The sequence below is a fragment of the Coregonus clupeaformis genome, unplaced genomic scaffold (genome assembly GCF_020615455.1).
Source record: "Coregonus clupeaformis isolate EN_2021a unplaced genomic scaffold, ASM2061545v1 scaf0785, whole genome shotgun sequence".
NCBI lineage: Eukaryota > Metazoa > Chordata > Actinopteri > Salmoniformes > Salmonidae > Coregonus > Coregonus clupeaformis.
In genome coordinates this window covers 184193-209176 of record NW_025534240.1, presented here as the reverse complement: position 1 = coordinate 209176, position 24984 = coordinate 184193, and the positions used below count along the sequence as shown (strand labels likewise).

At 44.2% G+C, this 24984-nt stretch overlaps 1 protein-coding gene and 1 long non-coding RNA gene across 2 annotated transcripts in view; both read right to left on the bottom strand.

Moving 5' to 3' along the window:
* LOC123485662 (bifunctional heparan sulfate N-deacetylase/N-sulfotransferase 1-like) overlaps nucleotides 1-7037 on the bottom strand; it is a 33770-nt gene extending 26733 nt beyond the window's left edge. The window contains exons 1-2 of the mRNA XM_045216741.1: nucleotides 6267-7037; nucleotides 2307-2801 (exon numbers count right to left, since the gene is read on the bottom strand). Of these exons, the coding sequence (XP_045072676.1) occupies nucleotides 2307-2801; nucleotides 6267-6866 (1095 nt within the window). The 5' untranslated portion in view covers nucleotides 6867-7037. The remainder of the gene's footprint in view (nucleotides 1-2306; nucleotides 2802-6266) is intronic.
* A 43-nt stretch (nucleotides 7038-7080) lies between these two features.
* Nucleotides 7081-24984, bottom strand: part of LOC121541966 — a 73444-nt gene continuing 55540 nt past the window's right edge. The window contains exon 3 of the long non-coding RNA XR_005995807.1: nucleotides 7081-7213. This is a non-coding gene — a long non-coding RNA (uncharacterized LOC121541966). The remainder of the gene's footprint in view (nucleotides 7214-24984) is intronic.

The following is a 24984-nucleotide window of genomic DNA, read 5'->3' as shown; positions in this document are numbered from 1 at the left end:
TCATATGGTCAGATGAAACCAAAATAGAACTTTTTGGTAAAAACTCAACTCGTCGTGTTTGGAGGACAAAGAATGCTGAGTTGCATCCAAAGAACACCATACCTACTGTGAAGCATGGGGGTGGAAACATCATGCTTTGGGGCTGTTTTTCTGCAAAAGGACCAGGACGACTGATCCGTGTAAAGGAAATAATGAATGGGGCCATGTATCATGAGATTTTGAGTGAAAACCTCCTTCCATCAGCAAGGGCATTGAAGATGAAACGTGGCTGGGTCTTTCAGCATGACAATGATCCCAAACACACCGCCCGGGCAACGAAGGAGTGGCTTCGTAAGAAGCATTTCAAGGTCCTGGAGTGGCCTAGCCAGTCTCCAGATCTCAACCCCATAGAAAATCTTTGGAGTTGAAAGTCTGTGTTGCCCAGCGACAGCCCCAAAACATCACTGCTCTAGAGGAGATCTGCATGGAGGAATGGGCCAAAATACCAGCAACAGTGTGTGAAAACCTTGTGAAGACTTACAGAAAACATTTGACCTGTGTCATTGCCAACAAAGGGTATATAACAAAGTATTGAGAAACTTTTGTTATTGACCAAATACTTATTTTCCACCATAATTTGCAAATAAATTCATTAAAAATCCTACAATGTGATTTTCTGGAGAAAAAAAATCTCATTTTGTCTGTCATAGTTGACGTGTACCTATGATGAAAATTACAGGCCTCTCTCATCTTTTTAAGTGGGATAACTTGCACAATTGGTGGCTGACTAAATACTTTTTTCCCCCACTGTACATACACACACACGGGGGATTGGAAGTGATGCAGAGAATTACATTTTGGATAAAAGCGTCTGCTAAATGGCATATTATTATTATTATTATTATTACATTGATGGAAGTTACAATCTGCAATATTAAGCTGATCTACCCCCTAAAGAATAACAAAATAAAAAATAAAAAAAGTTTGTTCGAACCTCTCCAGTTAACTGTTAATAAACAATGATTAATTTAAGATTGACTTGGAGTGTCCCTGTGTAGAAAGTGCTTTGTAGTCGTTCCTTTATTTTCATTCCTTTCCTTTACTTTCGTAGTAAATATTTCAGCTTTTATTTTCATTGTTTATTAGTTTTTTTCCTGTGAAGCACATTGCGTTGCATTCCATGTCTGAAATGTGCTTCATTTACTCTAAGCAGCACCTTAGTTAGCAGTAGTATTCAGGCCACACATTTCCCTCTGTCCCCCTCTGACAAACCGTCCTCATCCCTCTATGCTTCATTACCCTGTCCATATTCACTTTGCATCTGGGTCTATTTGTTTTTAGGTTTAGTCTCTCTCGCGCCCCCCTCCCCCCTCCCCCCATTTCTCCCGCTCCGCCACAGCTCCATCAGCGCCTGATTCATATTTAACACTGTTGCGGCCCGCCGACATACAAGACAACTCAATAAGAGCGCATTGATTGGGTTTATGTTTCATTCCCCCCCCTTCACTGAACGTCACTCCCTCGCCAAGAACAAGAACAAGAAGAAGAAGAAGCTGTATCAAATATTCATGCTGCAGGCGAGTCTGCGGACGCCCTTTGAACAGCGACTCATCACACAAAGCAAAGCTGGAGAAGATAGTGGTTAAGCTGAGCTTCATACCCTACTGCTGTATGGAAAAAGACCGTCCTCTGGGTTGGAGGGAGAAAGAGAACGATGTGGAAGAACGCTGGAGGACGGCTCCTGACCTTTAGTTTGTAATAAGTGTTTGTCTGAGCTGAGGAGGCTATGTGGTGGGAATCCAGTAACACAGAGTCTTATTCTACTTTCAAAAGAGGCATTGGATGGAAATACAGGAAAATATATTGTGTTCCACTCCGCTGCACTCTAATCCTTCCTCTCCCCCTCCATCCTTCTCTCTCTCTGTCTGTGACAGGATAGACAGTGACAAAGGCAGGGTGAGACTGCCATGACAGTCAGGCCAGCTGTGTCCCCATGTCCTCAAGTCAGGCCCCCCTGGGGACAGACATGTTGGTGACTGCACCTGTGCCCCTGTGTCACCGTCACATCTGCACAGCTCTGGCATGGGCTCAGTCCTACATAGTAATGTCACCTGGCTGTCTCACTCTCCATCTCCTTCCATCACAGTCAGCTCTGGCACTGACACCTGCACGACTCACTGTTACTCACCATTACACAGTATGGCTCTCTGGGAAGTATGTATGCACCAGCAATAGAATAGGGCAGATTGCGATGCAACAGATAATGAGCGATTACACACACAAACCCCCCTTACAAAGACCTTTCCCAATCCACTGCGGATGCTTACCTTGACATCCGAGACCTTCATGCGGGTGCCCTCCTTGCCCACGAAGATGTCATCGATGTCCACCAGCAGGTAGCGATCTAGAGACAGAGACAGCCTCTTGCCAGTAAGGAAGGACACAGCGTCAACAAACACAAGCTTGTGCAGCCAGAAGTTGAGGTTGTTGCCGAAGAGCACCCGCTGGATGCCGTCGTGGAGCCCAAGGTCCTGGACCACAGAGGCATGGAGGGGGCTGCTGCCCATCCCTGTCCCCGCACCGGACAGGCCCAGGTCAGGCACCCGGGTCCTCGCTAGGAGAACAGGCTCGTAGGTGGAGTGGTTGGACTGGAAGACGGTCCAGTCGTCTCCGGGTAGGGGGCCTCGCTCCACCTCCCGGGCCTTAGTGATGAGGAGCAGGGGGGACTTGGGGTTGACGCTGCAGTCCTTCAGGCCCAGGTTGGAATGGAGGAAGAGAGGGAAGCCTTTCAACTGGGCACTGAGTAGGCTGTTCTCGTTGGCCTGGGAGAGAGGACAGGGGAGAGATGGAGCTAGGTCAAGTCAGCTGCATTTCAGTTTACAGTTAGTTTCCTGCTGAAAACATTTGCACACTTTATCCTTGAGATGATTATATAAAACTGCCAATGTTACTTCCAATTCTCCAACACACAATAGACACTGATTCAGAGATTCATTACCAAAGAGGTAAAGGCTCTGTAATTCCCATAAGTGTGGCTATGCATGGGTCGTGGTATGTGTGTAAATCTCTGTGTTTGTGTGCAGGCAGCCTAGCGGTTAAGCGCCGAAAGGTTGCTGGTTCGAATGCCCAAGACGGCAAGGCAGTTAACCCCCAACAACAGCTGGTCCCCGGATGCCGATGATGTGGACCCATAACTGCTGTATTGATTGGTGATTAACAGCATTTGGCGATTCTCAACAATCAATCACAGTCACAGCAGCCCCAGACAGCGAGCCATCCTGACCCTGTCAGACTCCCATGCAAACCAAACAAGCAAACCATCATTCAGTGGTTTAGCAGATGCTACTTTGTGCTCAGACCCACTGGCAATATCGGACTTTAGACAATATGACTTACTATGCATCTGTCCGTCTGGATATTGACTTAAGGAATTCAACATCACAAGCAATATTGGCCTATAGCTAGTAGGTATACCTCTCAGTCAGATAGATATAGGGACCAGGGTGGTTATCACCTATAGCTAGTAGGTATACCTCTCAGTCAGATAGATATAGGGACCAGGGTGGTTATCACCTATAGCTAGTAGGTATACCTCTCAGTCAGATAGATATAGGGACCAGGGTGGTTATCACCTATAGCTAGTAGGTATACCTCTCAGTCAGATAGATATAGGGCCCAGGGTGGTTATCACCTATAGCTAGTAGGTATACCTCTCAGTCAGATAGATATAGGGACCAGGGTGGTTATCACCTATAGCTAGTAGGTATACCTCTCAGTCAGATAGATATAGGGACTAAGATGGTTATCACCTATAGCTAGTAGGTATACCGCTCAGTCAGATAGATATAGGGACCAGGGTGGTTATCACCTATAGCTAGTAGGTATACCTCTCAGTCAGATAGATATAGGGACCAGGGTGGTTAACACCTATTATACCTTGGTGTGTCATGGCAACATGGCTACTAGCTCAGGGATACTAAGGAGGTGATTGACCAAATGGCCACAAAACAGCAGGAAAAGGGGCAGTTCTTAATATAGCCTAACCCTGGGTGAATGAGGATACTGACTCTAGTGCTAGTTTAGGAGGGGAGGATCTATTCCAATTATACAGCAACAACATGGATATGGGATTAAGCTCAATGACTAATGGGAGGATGAGAGTGGCTTAAAGCAGCCCCTATCCCCTGCCTTAGTGTAATTACCCTGTTCTAGTGCTCTGGGATCTACCCTGTAGTTATAACAGCCCTGTTCTAGTGCTCTGGGATCTACCCTGTAGTTATAACAGCCCTGTTCTAGTGCTCTGGGATCTACCCTGTAGTTATTACAGCCCTGTTCTAGTGCTCTGGGATCTACTCTGTAGTTATAACAGCCCTGTTCTAGTGCTCTGGGATCTACCCTGTAGTTATTACAGCCCTGTTCTAGTGCTCTGGGATCTACTCTGTAGTTATAACAGCCCTGTTCCAGTGCTCTGGGATCTACCCTGTAGTTATTACAGCCCTGTTCTAGTGCTCTGGGATCTACTCTGTAGTTATAACAGCCCTGTTCTAGTGCTCTGGGATCTACCCTGTAGTTATTACAGCCCTGTTCTAGTGCTCTGGGATCTACCCTGTAGTTATTACAGCCCTGTTCTAGTGCTCTGGGATCTACCCTGTAGTTATTACAGCCCTGTTCTAGTGCTCTGGGATCTACCCTGTAGTTATTACAGCCCTGTTCTAGTGCTCTGGGATCTACCCTGTAGTTATTACAGCCCTGTTCTAGTGCTCTGGGATCTACCCTGTAGTTATTACAGCCCTGTTCTAGTGCTCTGGGATCTACCCTGTAGTTATTACAGCCCTGTTCTAGTGCTCTGGGATCTACCCTGTAGTTATTACAGCCCTGTTCTAGTGCTCTGGGATCTACCCTGTAGTTATAACAGCCCTGTTCTAGTGCTCTGGGATCTACCCTGTAGTTATTACAGCCCTGTTCTAGTGCTCTGGGATCTACCCTGTAGTTATTACAGCCCTGTTCTAGTGCTCTGGGGTCTACCCTGTAGTTATTACAGCCCTGTTCTAGTGCTCTGGGATCTACCCTGTAGTTATTACAGCCCTGTTCTAGTGCTCTGGGATCTACCCTGTAGTTATTACAGCCCTGTTCTAGTGCTCTGGGATCTACCCTGTAGTTATTACAGCCCTGTTCCAGTGCTCTGGGATCTACCCTGTAGTTATTACAGCCCTGTTCCAGTGCTCTGGGATCTACCCTGTAGTTATTACAGCCCTGTTCCAGTGCTCTGGGATCTACCCTGTAGTTATTACAGCCCTGTTCCAGTGCTCTGGGATCTACCCTGTAGTTATAACTGCCCTGCTCGAGTGCTCTGGGACCAGGCTGGGCGAGGCCATTTGGTCCCAGTGTAGTGGTTCTAACAGGTGGGTGTTCACTTCAGACCCGACCATGGAGAATCAGGCTGAAGGTACTGTAGCAGCCAAGCAGCTAAATCCCACTCCCACTCCCACTCCTGCCGAATTTGCTGAGCCATGTTCCAGTGGGGCCATTATCAGCTGAGCAATGAGCCATGAAAGGACCACCGTACTTAAGGAACGGCAGGGTAGTAGCCAACCACAGCATGGCAAACAACCACAGGCACAGACTCTGTTGATAAGCCTGTGTGTGTGTGTGTGTGTGTGTGTGTGTGTGTGTGTGTGTGTGTGTGTGTGTATTGTATTATACTGTACTCGCTGATCTTGGAGGTAGACTTCCAGGTTAGACGACACCATCAAGGCGGAACCTGCCCGCCTTGATGGTGTCATTTAAAATGAAGTCATTTAAAATTAACGAGCGCATATTTCAATCAGAAGCTTTTATCGCATACCACAGAATTCCCCCTCGGCTTCAGGGCTGTTCACATTAGAAAAAAAATTAAGGTTTTTCTAGTCATTTGACTATGTGCTGAGACAAACCAATCTAGGTGTATAATTTCTATAGCTTCACAGGCATCTTTATTTTACTACCGTTCCTTAGGACCTATTGTTTGTTTACATTTTACATTTACATTTTAGTCATTTAGCTCTTATCCAGAGCGACTTACAGTTAGTGAGTGCATACATTTTCATACTGGCCCCCCGTGGGAAACGAATCCACAACTCTGGCGTTGCAAGCGCCATGCTCTACCAACTGAGCTACAGGGGTTTACACAGCTGATTAAAGATACTTAAGAGTGATAAGCAATGTACACCAACCTTACCAGCCTGGGTTGCAATCAGTGACTGGCTCTCATCTTAAAAAGAAGTCTAGAGTACCCACTTCATACTAACCTTAAAGAAGCCTATGATGCCCACTCCGTACTCCACACAGTACTTGTCCAGCAGGTCTCTGTTCCAAGCGTCCAGGTTGACGTATTTCAGGATGTTCTCGTAGATGACCAGCGTGAACCGGCCTCGGTCCTTGTCTGTCAGGGTGGGCATGTCCCCCTTCCCCGGGGCCATCTCGGTTCGGTAGAGGAAGCGTCCAGACTCCAGGATGGCCACAACGTCCTGTCCCAGCTGGGAGTACAGGCTCTCAACAAACACCAGCACCACAGGGTCGGTGCGCAACACGTCTGAGGGCCTGGCTGTGCGTGGAGGGAGCGCCCGGGAGGAGGTGGGGGGCGTGGCGGCCCGGGGGTCGTCCCAGTCGGCAGTGCCCTCCTCCGGCCTTCCCATGCCCCCCCCCGCCGCCGGCTCCAGCTCCCGCTTGACTCCGTAGAGGAAGTAGGCGGAGACCAGGACGCTCACCATACAGAAGAGGAAGAGGAGCAGCAGGCTGGTCTGGAGACTGAAGGAGTGAGACTGACGGAAGAGCCGCCGGAGGCGACCGCATGACGGCAGCAACATCATCCCACGCAGACTCAGTGCCAGAGTGCACGGCGAAAACATTCAGAATGTAACGGTAGTTTAAGAGGTGGCAGAGATTGTTCTTCAAAAATATAACAGGCTCCTCCACATCACATACTCATGTCACCATTGCCGAGGGGTGGTGGGAGCAACATAGGCAGGGGACACCATCAGTGTGGGTGGGTGGCTCTCTGGCAGACATGGATGTGTGCCTTCACCCCATCCACCAGCCCCCCTGCCCTCCCCACCCCCCCTCCTGCTCGAAGTCCTGGGGCTCTCTGCAGAGAGACAAAAGGTAGTGACGGAAGATGGTTCTCTGGGGTCACACGGGTGTTCCAGCAAGGTGCTGCTCTTCCAGTAGGTCATCCCCAAAACATTATCCTGGAGACCTGGAGGACAAAGACAAATACACAGAGATTAGAACAGGACTGTTCATTGTTCCAGATATACACACAGCGAGATCAGAACAGGACTGTTCATTGTTCCAGATATACACAGCGAGATCAGAACAGGACTGTTCATTGTTCCAGATATACACACAGCGAGATCAGAACAGGATTGTTCATTGTTCCAGATATACACACAGCGAGATCAGAACAGGACTGTTCATTGTTCCAGATATACACAGCGAGATCAGAACAGGACTGTTCATTGTTCCAGATATACACAGCGAGATCAGAACAGGACTGTTCATTGTTCCAGATATACACAGCGAGATCAGAACAGGACTGTTCATTGTTCCAGATATACACAGCGAGATCAGAACAGGACTGTTCATTGTTCCAGATATACACAGCGAGATCAGAACAGGACTGTTCATTGTTCCAGATATACACACAGCGAGATCAGAACAGGACTGTTCAGTGTTCCAGATACACACATAGATTAGAACAGGAAATGATCTGCAGAGAAGAATGGGAGACTCTACCCAGATACAGGTGTGCCAAGCTTGTAGCGCCATACCCAAGAAGACTCGAAGCTGTAATCGCTGCTTATTTATTTTATTTGTTATTTTTTAGTCATTTAGCAGACGCTCTTATCCAGAGCGACTTACATTTCAACAAAGTATTGAGTAAAGGGTCTGAATACTTATGTAAATGTGATATTTCTGGAGGGGGTTTTTTTGTTTCTGAAAACCAGTTTTTGCTTTGTCATTATGGGGTATTGTGTGTAGATTGATGGGGGGAGAAACAATTTAATCCATTTTAGAATAAGGCTGTAACGTAAAAATGTTTTGGGAAAAAGTCAAGGGGTCTGAATACTTTCCGAATGCACTGTATGTGACGGGATGTATGACATTATGTTCAGTATGTGGATAGAATATTAAGTATATCTGTAGGATAGAATAGTGTACAGTTGAAGTCGGAAGTTTACATACACCTTAGCCAAATACATTTAAACTCAGTTTTTCACAATTCCTGACATATAATCCTAGTAAAAATTCCCTGTCTTAGGTCAGTTAGGATCACCACTTTATTTTAAGAATGTGAAATGTCAGAATAATAGTAGAGAGAATGATTTATTTCAGCTTTTATTTATTTCATCACATTCCCAGTGGGTCAGAAGTTTACATACACTCAATTAGTATTCGGTAGCATTGCCTTTAAATTGTTTAACTTGGGTCAAACGTTTCAGGTAGCCTTCCACAAGCTTCCCACAATAAATTGGGTGAATTTTGGCCCATTCCTCCTGACAGAGCTGGTGTAAATGAGTCAAGTTTGTAGGCCTCCTTGCTCGCACATGCCTTTTCAGTTCTGCCCACAAATGTTCTATAGGATTGAGGTCAGGGCTTTGTGATGGCCACTCCAATACCTTGACTTTGTTGTCCTTAAGCAATTTTGCCACAACTTTTGAAGTATGCTTGGGGTCAACTTCCTGACTGATGTCTTGAGATGTTGCTTCAATATATCCACATCATTTTCCTTCCTCATGATAACATCTATTTTGTGAAGTGCACCAGTCCCTCCTGCAGCAAAGCACCCCCACAGCATGATACTGCCACCCCCGTGCTTCACGGTTGGAATGGTGTTCTTCGGCTTTTAAGCCTTCCCCCTTTTCCTCCAAACATAACGATGGTCATTATGGCCAAACAGTTCTATTTTTGTTTCATCAGCAGACCGCACCACCCTCTGGAGAGCCCTGCAGTTACGGGCGGTGCAGTTGAGGTACCAGGCGGTGATACAGCCCGATAGGATGCTCTCAACGGTGCATCTGTAAAAGTTTGTGAGGGTCTTAGGGGCCAAGCCCAATTTCTTAAGCCTCCTGAGGTTGAAGAGGCGCTGTTGTGCCATCTTCACCACACGGTCAGTGATGTGTACGCCGAGGAACTTGAAGCTTTTCACCTTTTCCATTGCGGCCCTGTCGATGTGGATGGGGGCGTGATCCATCTGCTATGTCCTGAAGTCCAAAATCAGCTCCTTCGTTTTGTTGACGTTGAGGGAGAGGTTATTTTCCTGGCACCACTCCGCCAGGGCCCCTCACCTCCTCCCTGTAGACGGTCTTGTCATTGTTGGGAATCAGGCCTACTACTGTTGTGTCGTTTGCAAAGTTGATGATTGAGTTGGAGGCGTGCGTGCACCCTTGTGGGGTCCCTGTGTTGAGGATCAGCGTAGTGGAGATGTTGTTTCTTACCTTCACCACCTGGGAGCGGCCCACCAGGAAGTCCAGGACCCAGTTGCACAGGGTGGGGTTCAGACCCATGGCCCCGAGCTATTTGAGCTTGGAAGGTACTATGGTGTTGAAGGCTGAGCTGTAGTCAATGAACAGCATTCTTACATAGGTATTCCTCTTGTCCAGATGGGATAGGGCAGTGTATCTGTGGATCTATTAGGGCGGTATGCAAATTGAAGTGGGGCTAGGGTGTGTGGTAAGGTGGAGGTGAAATTATCCTTAACTAGCCTCAAAGCACTTCATGATGACAGAAGTGACTGCTACGGGGCGATAGTCATTTAGTTCAGTTACCTTTGCTTTCTTGGGTACAGGAACAATGGTGGACATCTTGAAGCAAGTGGGGACAGCAGACTGGGATAGGGAGAGATTGAATGTCTGTAAACACTCCAGCCAGCTGGTCTGCGCATGCTCTGATGACGCGACTAGGGATGCCGTCTGGGCCGGCAGCCTTGCGAGGGTTAACACGCTTAAATGTCTTGCTCACACTACCGGTCTAAAGTTTTAGAACACCTACTCATTCAAGGGTTTTTCTTTATTTTTTACTATTTTCGAAATTGTAGAATAATAGTGAAGACATCAAAACTATGAAATAACACATAGGTATTAATCAAAAAGTGTTAAACAAATCAAAATATATGTAATATTTGAGATTCGTCAAAGTAGCCACCCTTTGCCTTGATGACAGCTTTGCACACTCTTGGCATTCTCTCAACCAGTTTCATGAGGTAGTCACCTGGAATGCATTTCAATTAACAGGTGTGCCTTGTTAAAAGTTAATATGTGGAATTTCTTTCCTTCTTAATGCATTTGAGCCAATCAGTTGTGTTGTGATAGCCCTATTTGGTAAAAGACCAAGTCCATATTATGTCAAGAACAGCTCAAATAAGCAAAGAGAAACAACAGTCCATCATTACTTTAAGACATGAAGGTCAGTCAATCCGGAAAATTTCAAGAACTTTGAAAGTTTCTTCAAGTGCAGTCGTAAAAACCATCAAGCGCTATGATGAAACTGGCTCTCATGAGGACCGCCACAGGAAAGGAAGACCCAGAGTTAGCTCTGCTGCAGTGGATAAGTTCATTAGTTACCAGCCTCAGATTGCAGCCCAAATAAATGCTTCACAGAGTTCAAGTAACAGACACATCTCAACATCAACTGTTCAGAGGAGACTGCGTGAATCAGGCCTTCATGGTCGAATTGCTGCAAAGAAACCACTACTAAAGGACATCAATAAGAAGAACATATATATATATATTTTTTTTTTGGGGTTAGATCAGCTTTAATATTGCAGATAGATTGCAACTTCCATCAACGTAATTGTCTGCATCACTTCCAATCCCCCATATGTTTTTCTTTTCTCACAAATATATATATATATATATATATACACACACACACAGTGGGGAAAAAAGTATTTAGTCAGCCACCAATTGTGCAAGTTCTCCCACTTAAAAAGATGAGAGAGGCCTGTAATTTTCATCATAGGTACACGTCAACTATGACAGACAAATTGAGAAAAAAAATCCAGAAAATCACATTGTAGGATTTTTATTGAATTTATTTGCAAATTATGGTGGAAAATAAGTATTTGGTCACCTACAAACAAGCAAGATTTCTGGCTCTCACAGACCTGTAACTTCTTTAAGAGGCTCCTCTGTCCTCCATTCGTTACCTATATTAATGGCACCTGTTTGAACTTGTTATCAGTATAAAAGACACCTGTCCACAACCTCAAACAGTCACACTCCAAACTCCACTATGGCCAAGACCAAAGAGCTGTCAAAGGACACCAGAAACAAAATTGTAGACCTGCACCAGGCTGGGAAGACTGAATCTGCAATAGGTAAGCAGCTTGGTTTGAAGAAATCAACTGTGGGAGCAATTATTAGGAAATGGAAGACATACAAGACCACTGATAATCTCCCTCGATCTGGGGCTCCACGCAAGATCTCACACCGTGGGGTCAAAATGATCACAAGATCGGTGAGCAAATATCCCAGAACCACACGGGGGGACCTAGTGAATGACCTGCAGAGAGCTGGGACCAAAGTAACAAAGCCTACCATCAGTAACACACTACGCTGCCAGGGACTCAAATCCTGCAGTGCCAGACGTGTCCCCCTGCTTAAGCCAGTACATGTCCAGGCCCGTCTGAAGTTTGCTAGAGTGCATTTGGATGATCCAGAAGAGGATTGGGAGAATGTCATATGGTCAGATGAAACCAAAATATAACTTTTTGGTAAAAACTCAACTCGTCGTGTTTGGAGGACAAAGAATGCTGAATTGCATCCAAAGAACACCATACCTACTGTGAAGCATGGGGGTGGAAACATCATGATCCGTGTAAAGGAAAGAATGAATGGGGCCATGTATCGTGAGATTTTGAGTGAAAACCTCCTTCCATCAGCAAGGGCATTGAAGATGAAACGTAGCTGGGTCTTTCAGCATGACAATGATCCCAAACACACTGCCCGGGCAACGAAGGAGTGGCTTCGTAAGAAGCATTTCAAGGTCCTGGAGTGGCCTAGCCAGTCTCCAGATCTCAACCCCATAGAACATCTTTGGAGGGAGTTGAAAGTCTGTGTTGCCCAGCGACAGCCCCAAAACATCACTGCGCTAGAGGAGATCTGCATGGAGGAATGGGCCAAAATACCAGCAACAGTGTGTGAAACCCTTGTGAAGACTTACAGAAAACGTTTGACCTGTATCATTGCCAACAAAGGGTATATAACAAAGTATTGAGAAACTTTTGTTATTGACCAAATACTTATTTTCCACCATAATTTGTAAATAAATTCATTAAAAATCCTACAATGTGATTTTCTGGAATTTTTTTTCTCATTTTGTCTGTCATAGTTGACGTGTACCTATGATGAAAATTACAGGCCTCATCTTTTTAAGTGGGAGAACTTGCACAATTGGTGGCTGACTAAATACTTTTTTCCCCCACTGTATGTATGTATGTATGTATGTATGTATGTATGTATGTATGTATGTATGTATATATGTATATATATATATATACACACACACACACATATATCACACATATATACACACACACGCATATACATTTCCTTTTGGAGTAAACTAGTGAACAACAATGCTTAGGCCTCTACTTCCAGCGTATATATACACTATATACATTTTATGGACACAGTCAATTTGACAATAATTCAATTTTTGTTTGTTTTTACTCCTGAACTTCCTCTACCCTCAACCTCATTTTCATGATGCCCATCCGGTTTGCTTCTATATGCCATATCTTTCTAACTGTGCTCTTTCACAAAAGCTCTCAACCTATAACCTATATACTTATTATGGACACAGTATGCTTACATTATAAGTTATCTTGTTGTTATTAGTTGTTGTTAGTTGTTATTAGTCCCATCCTTCAACTCCATTCAACACCACCCATCTATCTCAACACCATTTCTATTTGCCATATATTTTTCAACTGTACTGTTATGTTTTACAAAAGTTCTGAACATTTCTATTCTCATTGTTTCTACAGATTGTAAATTGAAAATTAACATTTTTGCTAAAAGTATTATTATATTATTGATCGATTGACTATTACTTTTCAGATCACCCAGTAATGCTATCTGCAGGGTTAGCTCCAGGTAAATATTGCAATCCTTTAGCCATTCCTGGACCTGTGTCCAAAAACAAGCTACAAATGGACAGTACCAAAACAAATGATCTAATGATTCTGTCTCTTCGCAGCAAAATCTACAGAGCTGGGAAGATTGAGATGGTTTGGGATGAGTCGGACCGCAGAGTGAAGGAAAAGCAGCCAACAAGTGCTCAGCATATGTGGGAACTCCTTCAAGACTGTTGGAAAAGCATTCCAGGTGAAGCTGGTTGAGAGAATGCCAAGAGTGTGCAAAGCTGTCATCAAGGCAAAGGGTGGCTATTTGAAGAATCTCAAATATAACATTTTGATTTGGTACCATATGTAAATGAGATTTCTGTATTACATTTTCAATACATTTGCTAACATTTCTAAAAACATGTTTACTGTCATTATGGGGTATTGTGTGTAGATGGGTGAATTCTGGCTGAAACAACAACAAAATCAAAGGGTAAGAAAACTTTCTGAAGGCACTGTATACACAGAGATAAGTACAGGACTGTTCAGTGTTCCAGATATACACAGAGATAAGTACAGGACTGTTCAGTGTTCCAGATATACACAGAGATAAGAAAATGACTGTTCAGTGTTCCAGATATACACAGAGATCAGATATACACAGAGATAAGAACAGGACTGTTCAGTGTTCCAGATATACACAGAGATAAGAACAGGACTGTTCAGTGTTCCAGATATACACAGAGATCAGATATACACAGGAGATTAGAACAGGTCTGTTCAGTGTTCCAGATATACACATACAGTGCCTTCGGAAAGTTCAGACCCATTGAATTTTTCCACACTTTGTTACATTCCAGCCTTATTCTAAAATGGATTTAAAAAATGTTTTTTAAATACTCAGCAATCTACACACAATATCCCATAATGACAAAGCGAAAACAGGTTTAGATTTTTTCTTATTTTTTTAAAATTAAAAATAAAACAGAAATACTTTATTTACATAAGTATTCAGACCCTTTGCTATGAGACTCGAAACTGAGCTCAGGTGCATCCTGTTCTCATTGGTCATCCTTGAGATGTTTCTACAACTTGATTGGAGTCCACCTGTGTTAACTTCAATTGATTGGACATGATTTGGAAAGGCACACACCTGTCTATACAAGGTCCCACAGTTGACAGTGCATGTCAGAGCAAAAACAAAGCCATGAGGTCGAAGGAATTGTCCGTAGAGCTCCGAGACAGGATTGTGTCGAGGCACAGATCTGGGGAAGGGTACAAAAACATTTCTGCAGCATTGAAGGTCCCCAAGAACACAGTGGCCTCCATCATTCTTAAATGGAAGAAGTTTGGAACCACCAAGACTCTTCCTAGAGCTGGCTGCCCGGCCAAACTGAGCAATCGGGGGAGAAGGGCCTTGGTCAGGGAGGTGACCAAGAACCTGATGGTCACTGACAGAGCTCCAGAGGTCCTTTGTGGAGATGGGAGAACCTTCCAGAAGAACCATCTCTGCAGCACTCCACCAATCAGGCCTTTATAGTAGAGTGGCCAGACTGAAGCCACTCCTCAGTAAAAGGCACATGACAGCCCGCTTGGAGTTTTCCAAAAGGCACCTGAGAGACTAGTCAGGATCGAGGGAAAGGTGAACGGAGCAAAGTACAGAGAGAGATCCTTGATGAAAACCTGCTCCAGAGCGCTCAAGACCTCAGACTGGGGCGAAGGGTCACCTTCCAACAGGACAACGACCCTAAGCACACAGCCAAGACAACGCAGGAGTGGCTTCGGGATAAGTCTCTGAATGTGCTTGAGTGGCCCAGCCAGAGCCCGGACTTGAACCCGATCGAACATCTCTGGAGAGACCTGAAAATAGCTGTGCAGCAACGCTCCCCATCCAACCTGACAGAGCTTGAGAGGATCTGCAGGGAAGAATGGGAGAAACTCTCCAAATACAGGTGTGCCAAGCTTGTTGTGTCATACCCAAGACGACTCAAGGCTGTAATCGCTATCAAAAGTGCTTCAACAAAGTACTTAGTAAAGGGTCTGAATACTTATGCAAATGCACTGTAGATTAGAACAGGACTGTTCAGTGTTTAGGTTCTCTCCTCTTAAGGAGCTCAACCTCCAAAACCCACTCTGCATTTCCTGATTTCAACTTTGATTAATTGGTTTCTAATGTGGTTTAATAATGACATCCAATTTGAATACACTAAAACATCTTTATCGCCGTTCACCCAGAATAAACCATGGAGCTCTAGAGGAGTGCTGCTGCTGGTTAGAATGGCTGCACCTTGGTTTTTTTCTTCTTCTACAAAGCACCACATTTCAGAGGATGAAGCTTAAAAACAAGAGCTTGTTCAACCGTAGGAACGGGCTGAAGCAACAGGGTGACAAGATCCAGCGTGCCTGGGGTGGGATCCAGTCAGGCACCACAGATCCATTAATATACGGACGGTGGGAGGGCATATGTGTAAAGAGAAAGCAGAACAAAGAATCAAAGCCTTGCAGGGGTATGGGGGACAAAAAAAAACACATGAATACCAAAGCAAAGCAACATCACAAAAGTACATTTATAAAGATGAAAACCCAGGCAAGGGAATGGAGAGGAGGGGGCCATTTTATCACTTCAAATGGGTGTTGGAAGCAGAGCATGTGAAAGTCGCCCTCCCTTTGGTGAGACACAGCTGTTCATGTTCTAGTCCGTTAAGGCTTGCACACGTCGCACTGAATGTGGACCAAGCGTTCGTCTGACGATAGTTCAGCGCGCTGTGTTTTAGGGACCACCCGCTGTAGACGTCTGGCTGTTGACGTTTTTCCATGTATTTCTACATGTAAAATCGGTGCGCACTTGGTTTGCAAATTACATTCAGAGTTGCTAAGTATTCTCAGCCAGCAAACGCCACTGGTGTGTGAACCCTTAGCGTGATCCAATATCCCCATCAGGAATTTTTGAGGCGGGCAGGGGGGGGGCTAGCTTTAGGAAGCAAGAAAGCCAGAGGCATTAGAGTCCTTAACCCCACTCCCTTCCCCCTCCCCAGTCCCCACACCCAGAGTCTAAGCTCCAACCACAATACCCGTCACTTAGAACCCATTGCGGCCGTGAGAGGGAGGTGAAGACCTGTCACCATGTCATCTGGGCCAGGATTAGAGGGACGGGGGCTCCGCTATTCCTCCACAGGGTATTTAGACCACCCTTTTAAATGTGTAAAGGATTATGAAAACCCAGTATAATTCAAATGGCAATGCATTTGTCAAGTGAAAGAGGGGAAACACCCAATAAACATGGAGCACTAAAGCTGCTGGGTCATAGACAGTATGATTCTACTGTCTATAGGACAGGTCTGGGCTATATAAGGTTTCACAGACGGTTAGCTAGGTAAAACAGGAGTTTTATTAAATCTGTGTTGATGTTTTTGACGGTGGCCTGGTTTAACGTAGGCAACAAAAACAGGCAAGACCAGGTGGTAAAGGTGGCCAACGCAAGCTCATCTGGGTACAACAGGCACAGCACTCAGAGACATTCAGGAAGCAAGTGGTGAGGAGAGCTAACCGTATCCTAGGCTATCATGACCACCCCCTTCTTGACGATTTTGAGCTCCTCCCCTCAGGTCGTTTTAGACTTCCCAAACTCAAGAGCAACAGATGCAAGAACTATTTTATCCCACAGGCCATACACTTTCTGAATCTTCACATTAAATGAAATAATGTCTACTGCTGCACTTTTGCACAATGACCGCTCCTTTTTATTGATTTTAAGACTGTAACCAATCTCATTATCTGTTGTATGGTTGTCACCGTTTTTAATGGTTTTATTGTTGAACCCTGACAGCACAACACATTTCCCAATTGGGACAATAAAGATAACTTGAAAATACTTATAAAGTATAAACGCCTGAATATCTGTGTCTTGCTCGTCTATGACAGTAGAGATGAGGACGAGTCGGAAGGGCCTCATAGCAGGCAAAAGAACAGATCATATTCACCGTTCCTCCAGATCAATAAACCCAGCTTTTCCCTGACATCATGTGTCTCATCTGAGGAACTGAATACCAGGCTGAGATGACAGCACATAGTCTTACAAGACAACAGTGCCAAAGGCTTTGAGGAGTTTTCTTTTTGTTCAACGTACCAGACAAAAACAGGAAGGGGGGGGAGGAGAAAAGTTGTCTTCCTGGCTGGCATTTGATTCTTGTGTGTATCTGAAGTGCAGAAAGTCGATCCCAACTTCAAGAAATGAACGTTTTAGTAAAAACATCCTGAGCAACATTAATGAGTTCCAGTAGAGATTGGCTTTCTGGGTCACCAACACACCGCTCACTTCACCACGCTAACAAATTGCTTTTGTGTCACAAGTTTCGAAAGCTTCTGCAATGACACACCAAACATGCGGGAGGTGGTAAAAAATAAAATAAGAAGAAATAGCAGTCCAGGACTGAAGTGGAAAATTGAGGACCTTGACATTTAAGAATACATCACCAACTCCCATGCCAGACAGTCCCACTATTTTGTCGCAGTCAGGGGGTTCTGACAGACGTGTGAAAAGGAGCTGTGGGCATCTGGGAACAAACACACAAGGTCATTTCTCTCAGGGCATCACATACAGTGGCTTCAGAAAGTATTCATACCCCTTGACTTATTCCACATTTTGTTGTTAAAGCCTGAATTTAACATGGTCCATCTACACACAATACCCCATAATGACAAAGCAAAAACATGTTTTTAGAAATGTTAGCAAATGTATTGAAAATGAAATACAGATATTTAATTTACATAAGTATTCAAACCCCTTTGCTATGACACTCCAAATTGAGCTCATATGCATCCAATTTCCTTTGAGCATCCTTGAGATTTCACTACAACTTGATTGGAGTCCACCTGTGGCCAATTCAATTGCTTGGACGTGATTTAGAAAGAAACACACCTGTCTATTTAAGGTCCCACAGTTGACAGTGCATGTCAGAGCAGAAACTATACCAAGGAAGTGTCCGTAGACCTCTGAAATAGAATTGTGATGAGGCATATATCTGGGGAAGGGTATAAAACAATCTAGATTGTTGAAAGTTTCCAAGAGCACTGCGGTCTCCATCATTGGGAAATTGAAAAAATATTAAACTACCCAGACTCTGCATAGAGCTGGCCGTCCGACCAAACTGAGCAACCGGGCAAGAATGACCTTGGTCAGGGGGGTGACCAAGAACCCAATGACCACTCTGACAGAACTACAGAGTTCCTTGGCTGAGATGGGAGAACCTGCCAGAAAGAAAACTGTCTTTACAGCACTTCACCAATCTGGGCTTTATGGGAGAGTGGCCAGATGGAAGCCACTCCTGAGAAAAAGGCACTTGATAGCACACCAGGAGTTTTCAAAAAGGCATGTGAAATACAGATCATAAAGGCAAAAGATTCTGCAGTCTGATGAGACAAAAATTTAACTCTTTGGCCTAAATGCAAAGCACTATGTCTGGAGAAAACCAGGCACAGCTCATCACCAGTTTAACACCATCCCTACCGTGAAGCATGGTGATGGAAGCATCATGCTATGGAGATGCTTTTCAGCGGCAGGGACTGGGAGACTGGTAAGGAAAGAGGGAACAATGAATGTCAAATACAGGCAAATCCTTGATGAGAACCTGCTTCATAGTGCAAACGACCTTAGGCTGGGGCAAAGACTTATGTTCCAACAGGACAATGACCCCAAAGACACAGCTAAATCAACACGGAAATGGCTTCAGAACAAAAATGTGAAAGTCCTTGAGTGGCCCAGCCAAAGCCCAGACTTGAATCTCATTGAAAGTCTGGAAAGACTTGAAGATTGCTGTTCACCGCCGCTCTCAATCCAAGAGATTGAGAATATCTGCAAGGAAGAAAATCCCCAAATCCAGATGTGCAAAGCTGATACAGACATACCGAAGACGACTCAAAGCTGTAATAGCCGGAAAAAAGTGTTTCTACAAAGTATTGACTCAGGGGTGTGGATACTTATGTAAATGAGATATCTGTATTTCACTTTCAATAAATTAGCAAACATTTCTAACCCATAATGACAATCAATTTAATCCATTTTGAATTCAGGCTCTAACAACAAAATGTGGTATAAGTCAAGGGGTATGAATACTTTCTGAAGGCTCTGTACTTCATGCATCAAGTGTTCCTACCTAGAGACAGCAATATGCTCCTAGCCCTCCCCTGACCCAGCAACATACAGTACAGTGCAGGGAAAAGCCCTTACAACACATTAGCTACAAGCTTAACCATTAAGCATGACCTAGTCGATTCATGTTCAACAAACAAGGAATGTAGTCTTAAATGTGGCTATCAAAATGTGGACAATAAATCATATTTTAATATAGGCCTATTTTAATTATATCATGTCATCGTAGCCCCAGGTATGGGAGGAATCCCATCAACTACCCTTATTAAAGCGGTTCAAATTGTAACGCCGCTGCACCTAATCAAACGTGTTATCAGACTGTAATACATGATGGACAAAGCACTTAATGTGCTGGAATTACTGGTCATCCAATTCAACCAATCAGTGGGATTTTATTGGAGAATAGAGACAAGAGAAGAGGCTAGAATGTCAAGTAAATCTTCAAAGCTTCTCTCGTTCCTATTCATCTCGGTCACTTCTCAAACCTTTTTCTTTCTTGCCTTGTCTTTTCAAAGCACTTTTGGACAGAGGAGATTGGCTACTGAAAAAAAAGGGAGTGCCTCAACAACTGGGAATATTAATGAGCCACTGAGCATAGTCCCAGTAACACTTCTTGCAATGAGCACCGTGGGTATTTGGTATTTTATTAGGATCCCCACATTAGCTGTTGCAAAAGCAGCAGCTACTCTTCCTGGGGTCCACACAAAACATGAAACATGACATAATACAGAACATTAATAGACAAGAACAGCTCAAGGACAGAACTACATACATACGCCAGGGGCTTGGGCTACAAGACAATTCCAGGCAGACATTGTTTGGAGCAGATGATGACTGCCTGAGAATCTGGTCCTTGCTCAGGCATGAGAGGTTAGCAGACTGAGACTAATGCAGGTTTTCATGGCCTTCCCTTCCCGCCTCTACTGGTCTCCACTGTATACCTAAAAAGAAGTCAGGGTGGAGCTAGTCAATGGAAGCAGAGGAGTGTTTGGCTCATGGGGTCTGTTGGCAGTAAGATGGAGGAGCAGCATTTTGTGTTAAAGCTCAGAGGAAGACAGACACAATATGAAATACCTCTTTAAAGACCAGATGTGGAGGACACCGAAGTTGTTTCCTGTTCCAGCGGTTCATATGTTGCCTTATTGCAGTAGGCCCTACATGCAATCAAGCCATCTTTAAACTGGAGAGTTGGTGTAGAGCGAGAAATATGCTCATTATGGTACGCTTGTACTTTCTGAAATGCATCTGCTAGACACTGATTATGTTCAATTAGCCAGCCTCTGTATCTAAGGTACTGGTGGGAGTCTTCAGACTAACTACTATCACTGAGGTCTGTCTCATTTCACTAGAAGTCGTAAATGTTTCTGAATCACCATAGCGTTGGACTGTCTGGGGTATGGGTATATAGACTACAGTTTAGGTTTACAGGTTGATTAGTTTAATTAGCATTAGATAGGAGGCAAAAGCTGATCACAACCCAGGTGATAACAGCCATTATAAAAGGGAACCATGCTAACTGGATAACATAGGCTAGTTTACATTTTTATTTATAAATTAGCAAACATTTCTAAAAACCTGTTTTCGCTTTGTCATTATGGGGTATTGCGTGTAGATTGATGAGGGGGAAAACAATTTAATCAATTTTAGAATAATGCTGTAACGTAACAAAATGTGGAAAAAGTCAAGGGGTCTGAATACTTTCCAAATGCACTGTATCTATCACAGAGGGAGAGATTTGACTAAGAGAATCCTCCACATGGGCAAGAAATCTGTTTCTGCCAACACAAACATGAAGGACATAAATATTGCTGTCTGTGGGACAGTATCAGTACTGTACATATGAAAGACAACACTAACCCAAAAGCAGTAGCCTCTCTGTTAAGTAAATAAGGGGAGGACAAACAACATTCATGAAAAAAACAAGCTTTGGTTGGTTCAACTGTTTCAGTCACCTTTTCTAAGGAAAAGTACAACCACAGGCTTTTTCAGAAAGCAGAAGTCAAACTGCGTCCTATCAGACAGCACCACCAAGTTCCCCTTCTACGTTTGAATTTGAATTACTGTTGGAGAGCTGGCAACTGCCATCCGTGAAAACAGACACTACAAAACTTCTGACGGAGATCGTTCAGAGAAATGCAATCAGAGGCGGATGTAACATGAGACTGAGAAGTAAAAAACTGTTTAAGGTTACTACTTTGTGACAGCCTCTGAATCTGTGTGACTGAGGAGCCTGAGATCCATCACACAGGAGCATTTGTCTGTGAAATGTAATATACCATGAATGTAAAGCACCACAAACACTAGAGGTGTGTCAACTTTACTATGGTAAGACCGAAAAATAAAATGAAAATAAGATGAAATCCATACTTCTAACACCGTTGTCCTCTTCTCTCTTCTCAGTAGGCAATAAAAGGGTCAGTCAGAACCCAAATGCTGTTCAGTTCACTGCCATTAGTTTAATACAGTCATAATTCTTGCTTGCTAAAACTGCAATTTGTTATTTTAATGCACAGATTAAGGCTGTACTAAGGGGTACCATGAAATGGTACATGGAGAAGCAATTTTCAAAACCAACAAGCAAGACCACTGAATATACAACCAATATATATTTAAATGCTGTGAGAGAGAATCATATCAGAGGCATTTTTCAGGCCACCAGGTTTTATTATTTTAGTTATTTAGCAGACGCTCTTATCCAGAGCGACTTACAGAAGTGAGCGCATACATTTTCATACTTTTTCCCCCATGGGAATCGAACCCACAACCCTGGCGTTGCAAGCGTCATGCTCTACCAATTGAACCACACTGGATTAATTGCACAGCATACCAACGGGGCACTGGGATGGTTGATACAAAGTTAATACAAAGCATTAGCAATCGGAAGGGCCTAAACCAGCACAATCTGGGGAGGGTCAGGGAAGTGTAATCCTAAATCTCTAATCCTGTTTATCTAGACTGTTCCAAATGCGCAAACAAGTGGCAGATGAATGTACAGACATACAGAGCAGTGACCACAACTTGGTGTCCAACATGGACTGCTGCATTGATGGATACGGAAACCATTTTCAGTAAACCAAATGAATCTGTCCAAGACATCAATGTGACCCAGTGAATAACATTCATGTCAATATAGCCTCCGCCTACAAAACACCTATCCTATAAAACCATACAATCACTTTTCTTGTCGATGGAGCCAGTCTGCAGGAAAGCATCAGCCACAGTACCTTGTGAAGTGTCCATCCTGTGAAGAGATCCATCCTCCCATGGCTGCCTCTGGACCTCCAGGGTCCTCCAGCAGCCTCTGTGTGTGTGTTATATATATATATATACACACACACACACACACACACACACACACTCAGCTCCGTCTGAGCTCACACACACACACACACACACAGTTGCTTACGTCTGGTGATGAACGCACACAGTCCACTAGCCAGCCCTCTGCGCCAGCCCAAACGGTACCATCACAACCACACCTGCTCTGTCACTCCAGTCCCTCTGCCAGCCCCTAGAGAGTACTTACTTGGCGAGAGCGGGTCCGTCCACCCACCCCCACCCACACACACACACACACACACAGCATGACCAGTGTTTGGGGTGAGCTGCGAGCCCACCACGCTGCTTATCTAATGTGCGTTTTTGTCCGCGTGCTAATCTCCTGTTTCACTGGGACGGCGCTAACCCCATGAGCTGTACCCCTGACATAATCCCCCCCATGGACTGACTCCGGCATGAGGGTAAGGGGATTACTGCCCGTTTTGAGGTGTTTGTCTCTTGAAATTAAAGGGAAGGAGGGCAGGGGACAGGGGAAAAGTCTGTGTTTTCAGAGATAAAGACTGAGGGAAGCTGTGGGTCTAAATCCAATATGATGCTGCAATGTAGTTTACTTCCAATGCTCTTCTGAAGCAGCACAGATATGAAACATGAAAAGGCCAGCAAACTGAAACCACAGTCTCTCCATAATTGCAAAGTTCTGGTCAGACTTCCAGTAGCGTCCAACAACCACTTAGCTGTCATAAAATGCATACTTTAATTGGGTTTCACTCAATCCATCTGTGATTACTGTACATTACATTTTGCGCCCACAGATGGCCTGATACAGTGGGGATTTTGCAGGTTTTCCTACTTACAAAGCATGTAGAGGTCTGTAATTTTTATCATAGGTACACTTCAACTGTGAGAGACGGAATCTAAAACAAAAATCTTTCACGTCTCTCACAGTTGAATTGTACCTATGATAAAAATTACAGACCTCTACATGCTTTGTAAGTAGGAAAACCTGCAAAATCGGCAGTGTATCAAATACTTGTTCTCCCCACTGTAGGTAGAGAGACCGTGGGCCGCCCGATACCAGCAAAACATAAACTTTCGATATAATATACAGGTAACTGTCAAAACAAAATTCACTGAATGGTTTGATGAGCATGAAAACCATGTAAACCATATGCCATGGCCATCTCAGTCACCAGATCTCAACCCAACTGAACACTTAGGCACCGCGCCAGAATCTCCCATGAGACAGCGTTTTCCACCACCATCAACAAAACAAGAAATGATGGAATTTATTGTGGAAGAATGGTGTCACATCCCTCCAATAGAGTTCCAGACACTTGTAGAATCTATGCCAAGGCGCGTTGAAGCTGTTCTGGCTCATGGTGGCCCAACGCCCTATTAAGACACTTTATGTTGGTGTTTCCTTTACTTTGGCGGTTACCTGTACATTAAAACACTTGGGTGAACTGTTGAAATCATAGAAAGAGAATGATTATATTAAGAAGCAAAGAGGAAAGCAGCATCTTTCTTGTTTGGAACAATCTGTTGACAGCATTGAAGCAGCCACAAGACTAGAGGGAGAGAGAGATGACAAACAGAGAGATGACAAACAGAGAGATGACAGAGAGATGACAAACAGAGAGAAGACAGAGTAAACTATGTAAACAGACATTACACACAGCTCTGTGGCATTTCAAAAATATTGCAAGCGATATTGATCTCTTGCGATATGGATATTGCACATGTCAATATTGCGATTTCGATGAGAATTCGATTAATTGTGCAGCCCTAAGAGACAGAGAGACCACTCCCAACAACTGCTGTTGTGGCTAGCGATGGGTGTAGTAATGTGATTGCATCATGCAGTCACACTCCAATAAATCACTATGCAGAAACCAAGGTAGAAGGCTAAAATCAGCTCCAGCGGATAGAACGGAGCCTGCCACTAAAGCTCTCAGATCTCCAGTCACGCTAAGAAGAGGACTATTGATGTGACGTCCATTCAACACACTCCTTATCTCAACCACTACACCTGGCGGCAGGTAGCCTAGTGGTTAAAGCGTTGGGCCAGTAACTGAAAGGTTGCTTGTTCGAATACACGAACCAACAAGGTGAAAGATTTGTCGATGTGAACTTGAGCAAGGCACTTTACTGTCTGTCACTTCAATTAAAGGCAAAGTCATAGCAGAGAACAGCAAGCATTAGCACTCCTTTTTCCTCACCTTCAGCTCATCCTGTCAGAACCTTACAAGACCATAAATTGGTCCTAAATGGGTTTACATTTTCCTTGTTTTGCTGATTTAAAGTGACAAAGTGGCACTAGTCCGGAGTGGGCAATCATTTTGGCTCGAGGGCAACATCGGGATTTCGAAATTCAACAGGAGGACCCTCGCTGTTTTATTTGGAGACCGATTTGTTAGTCTAGTCTAAATCAATTTACCCAGGTCTTCTCTAGCCAGACAATGCCACTTCCCTC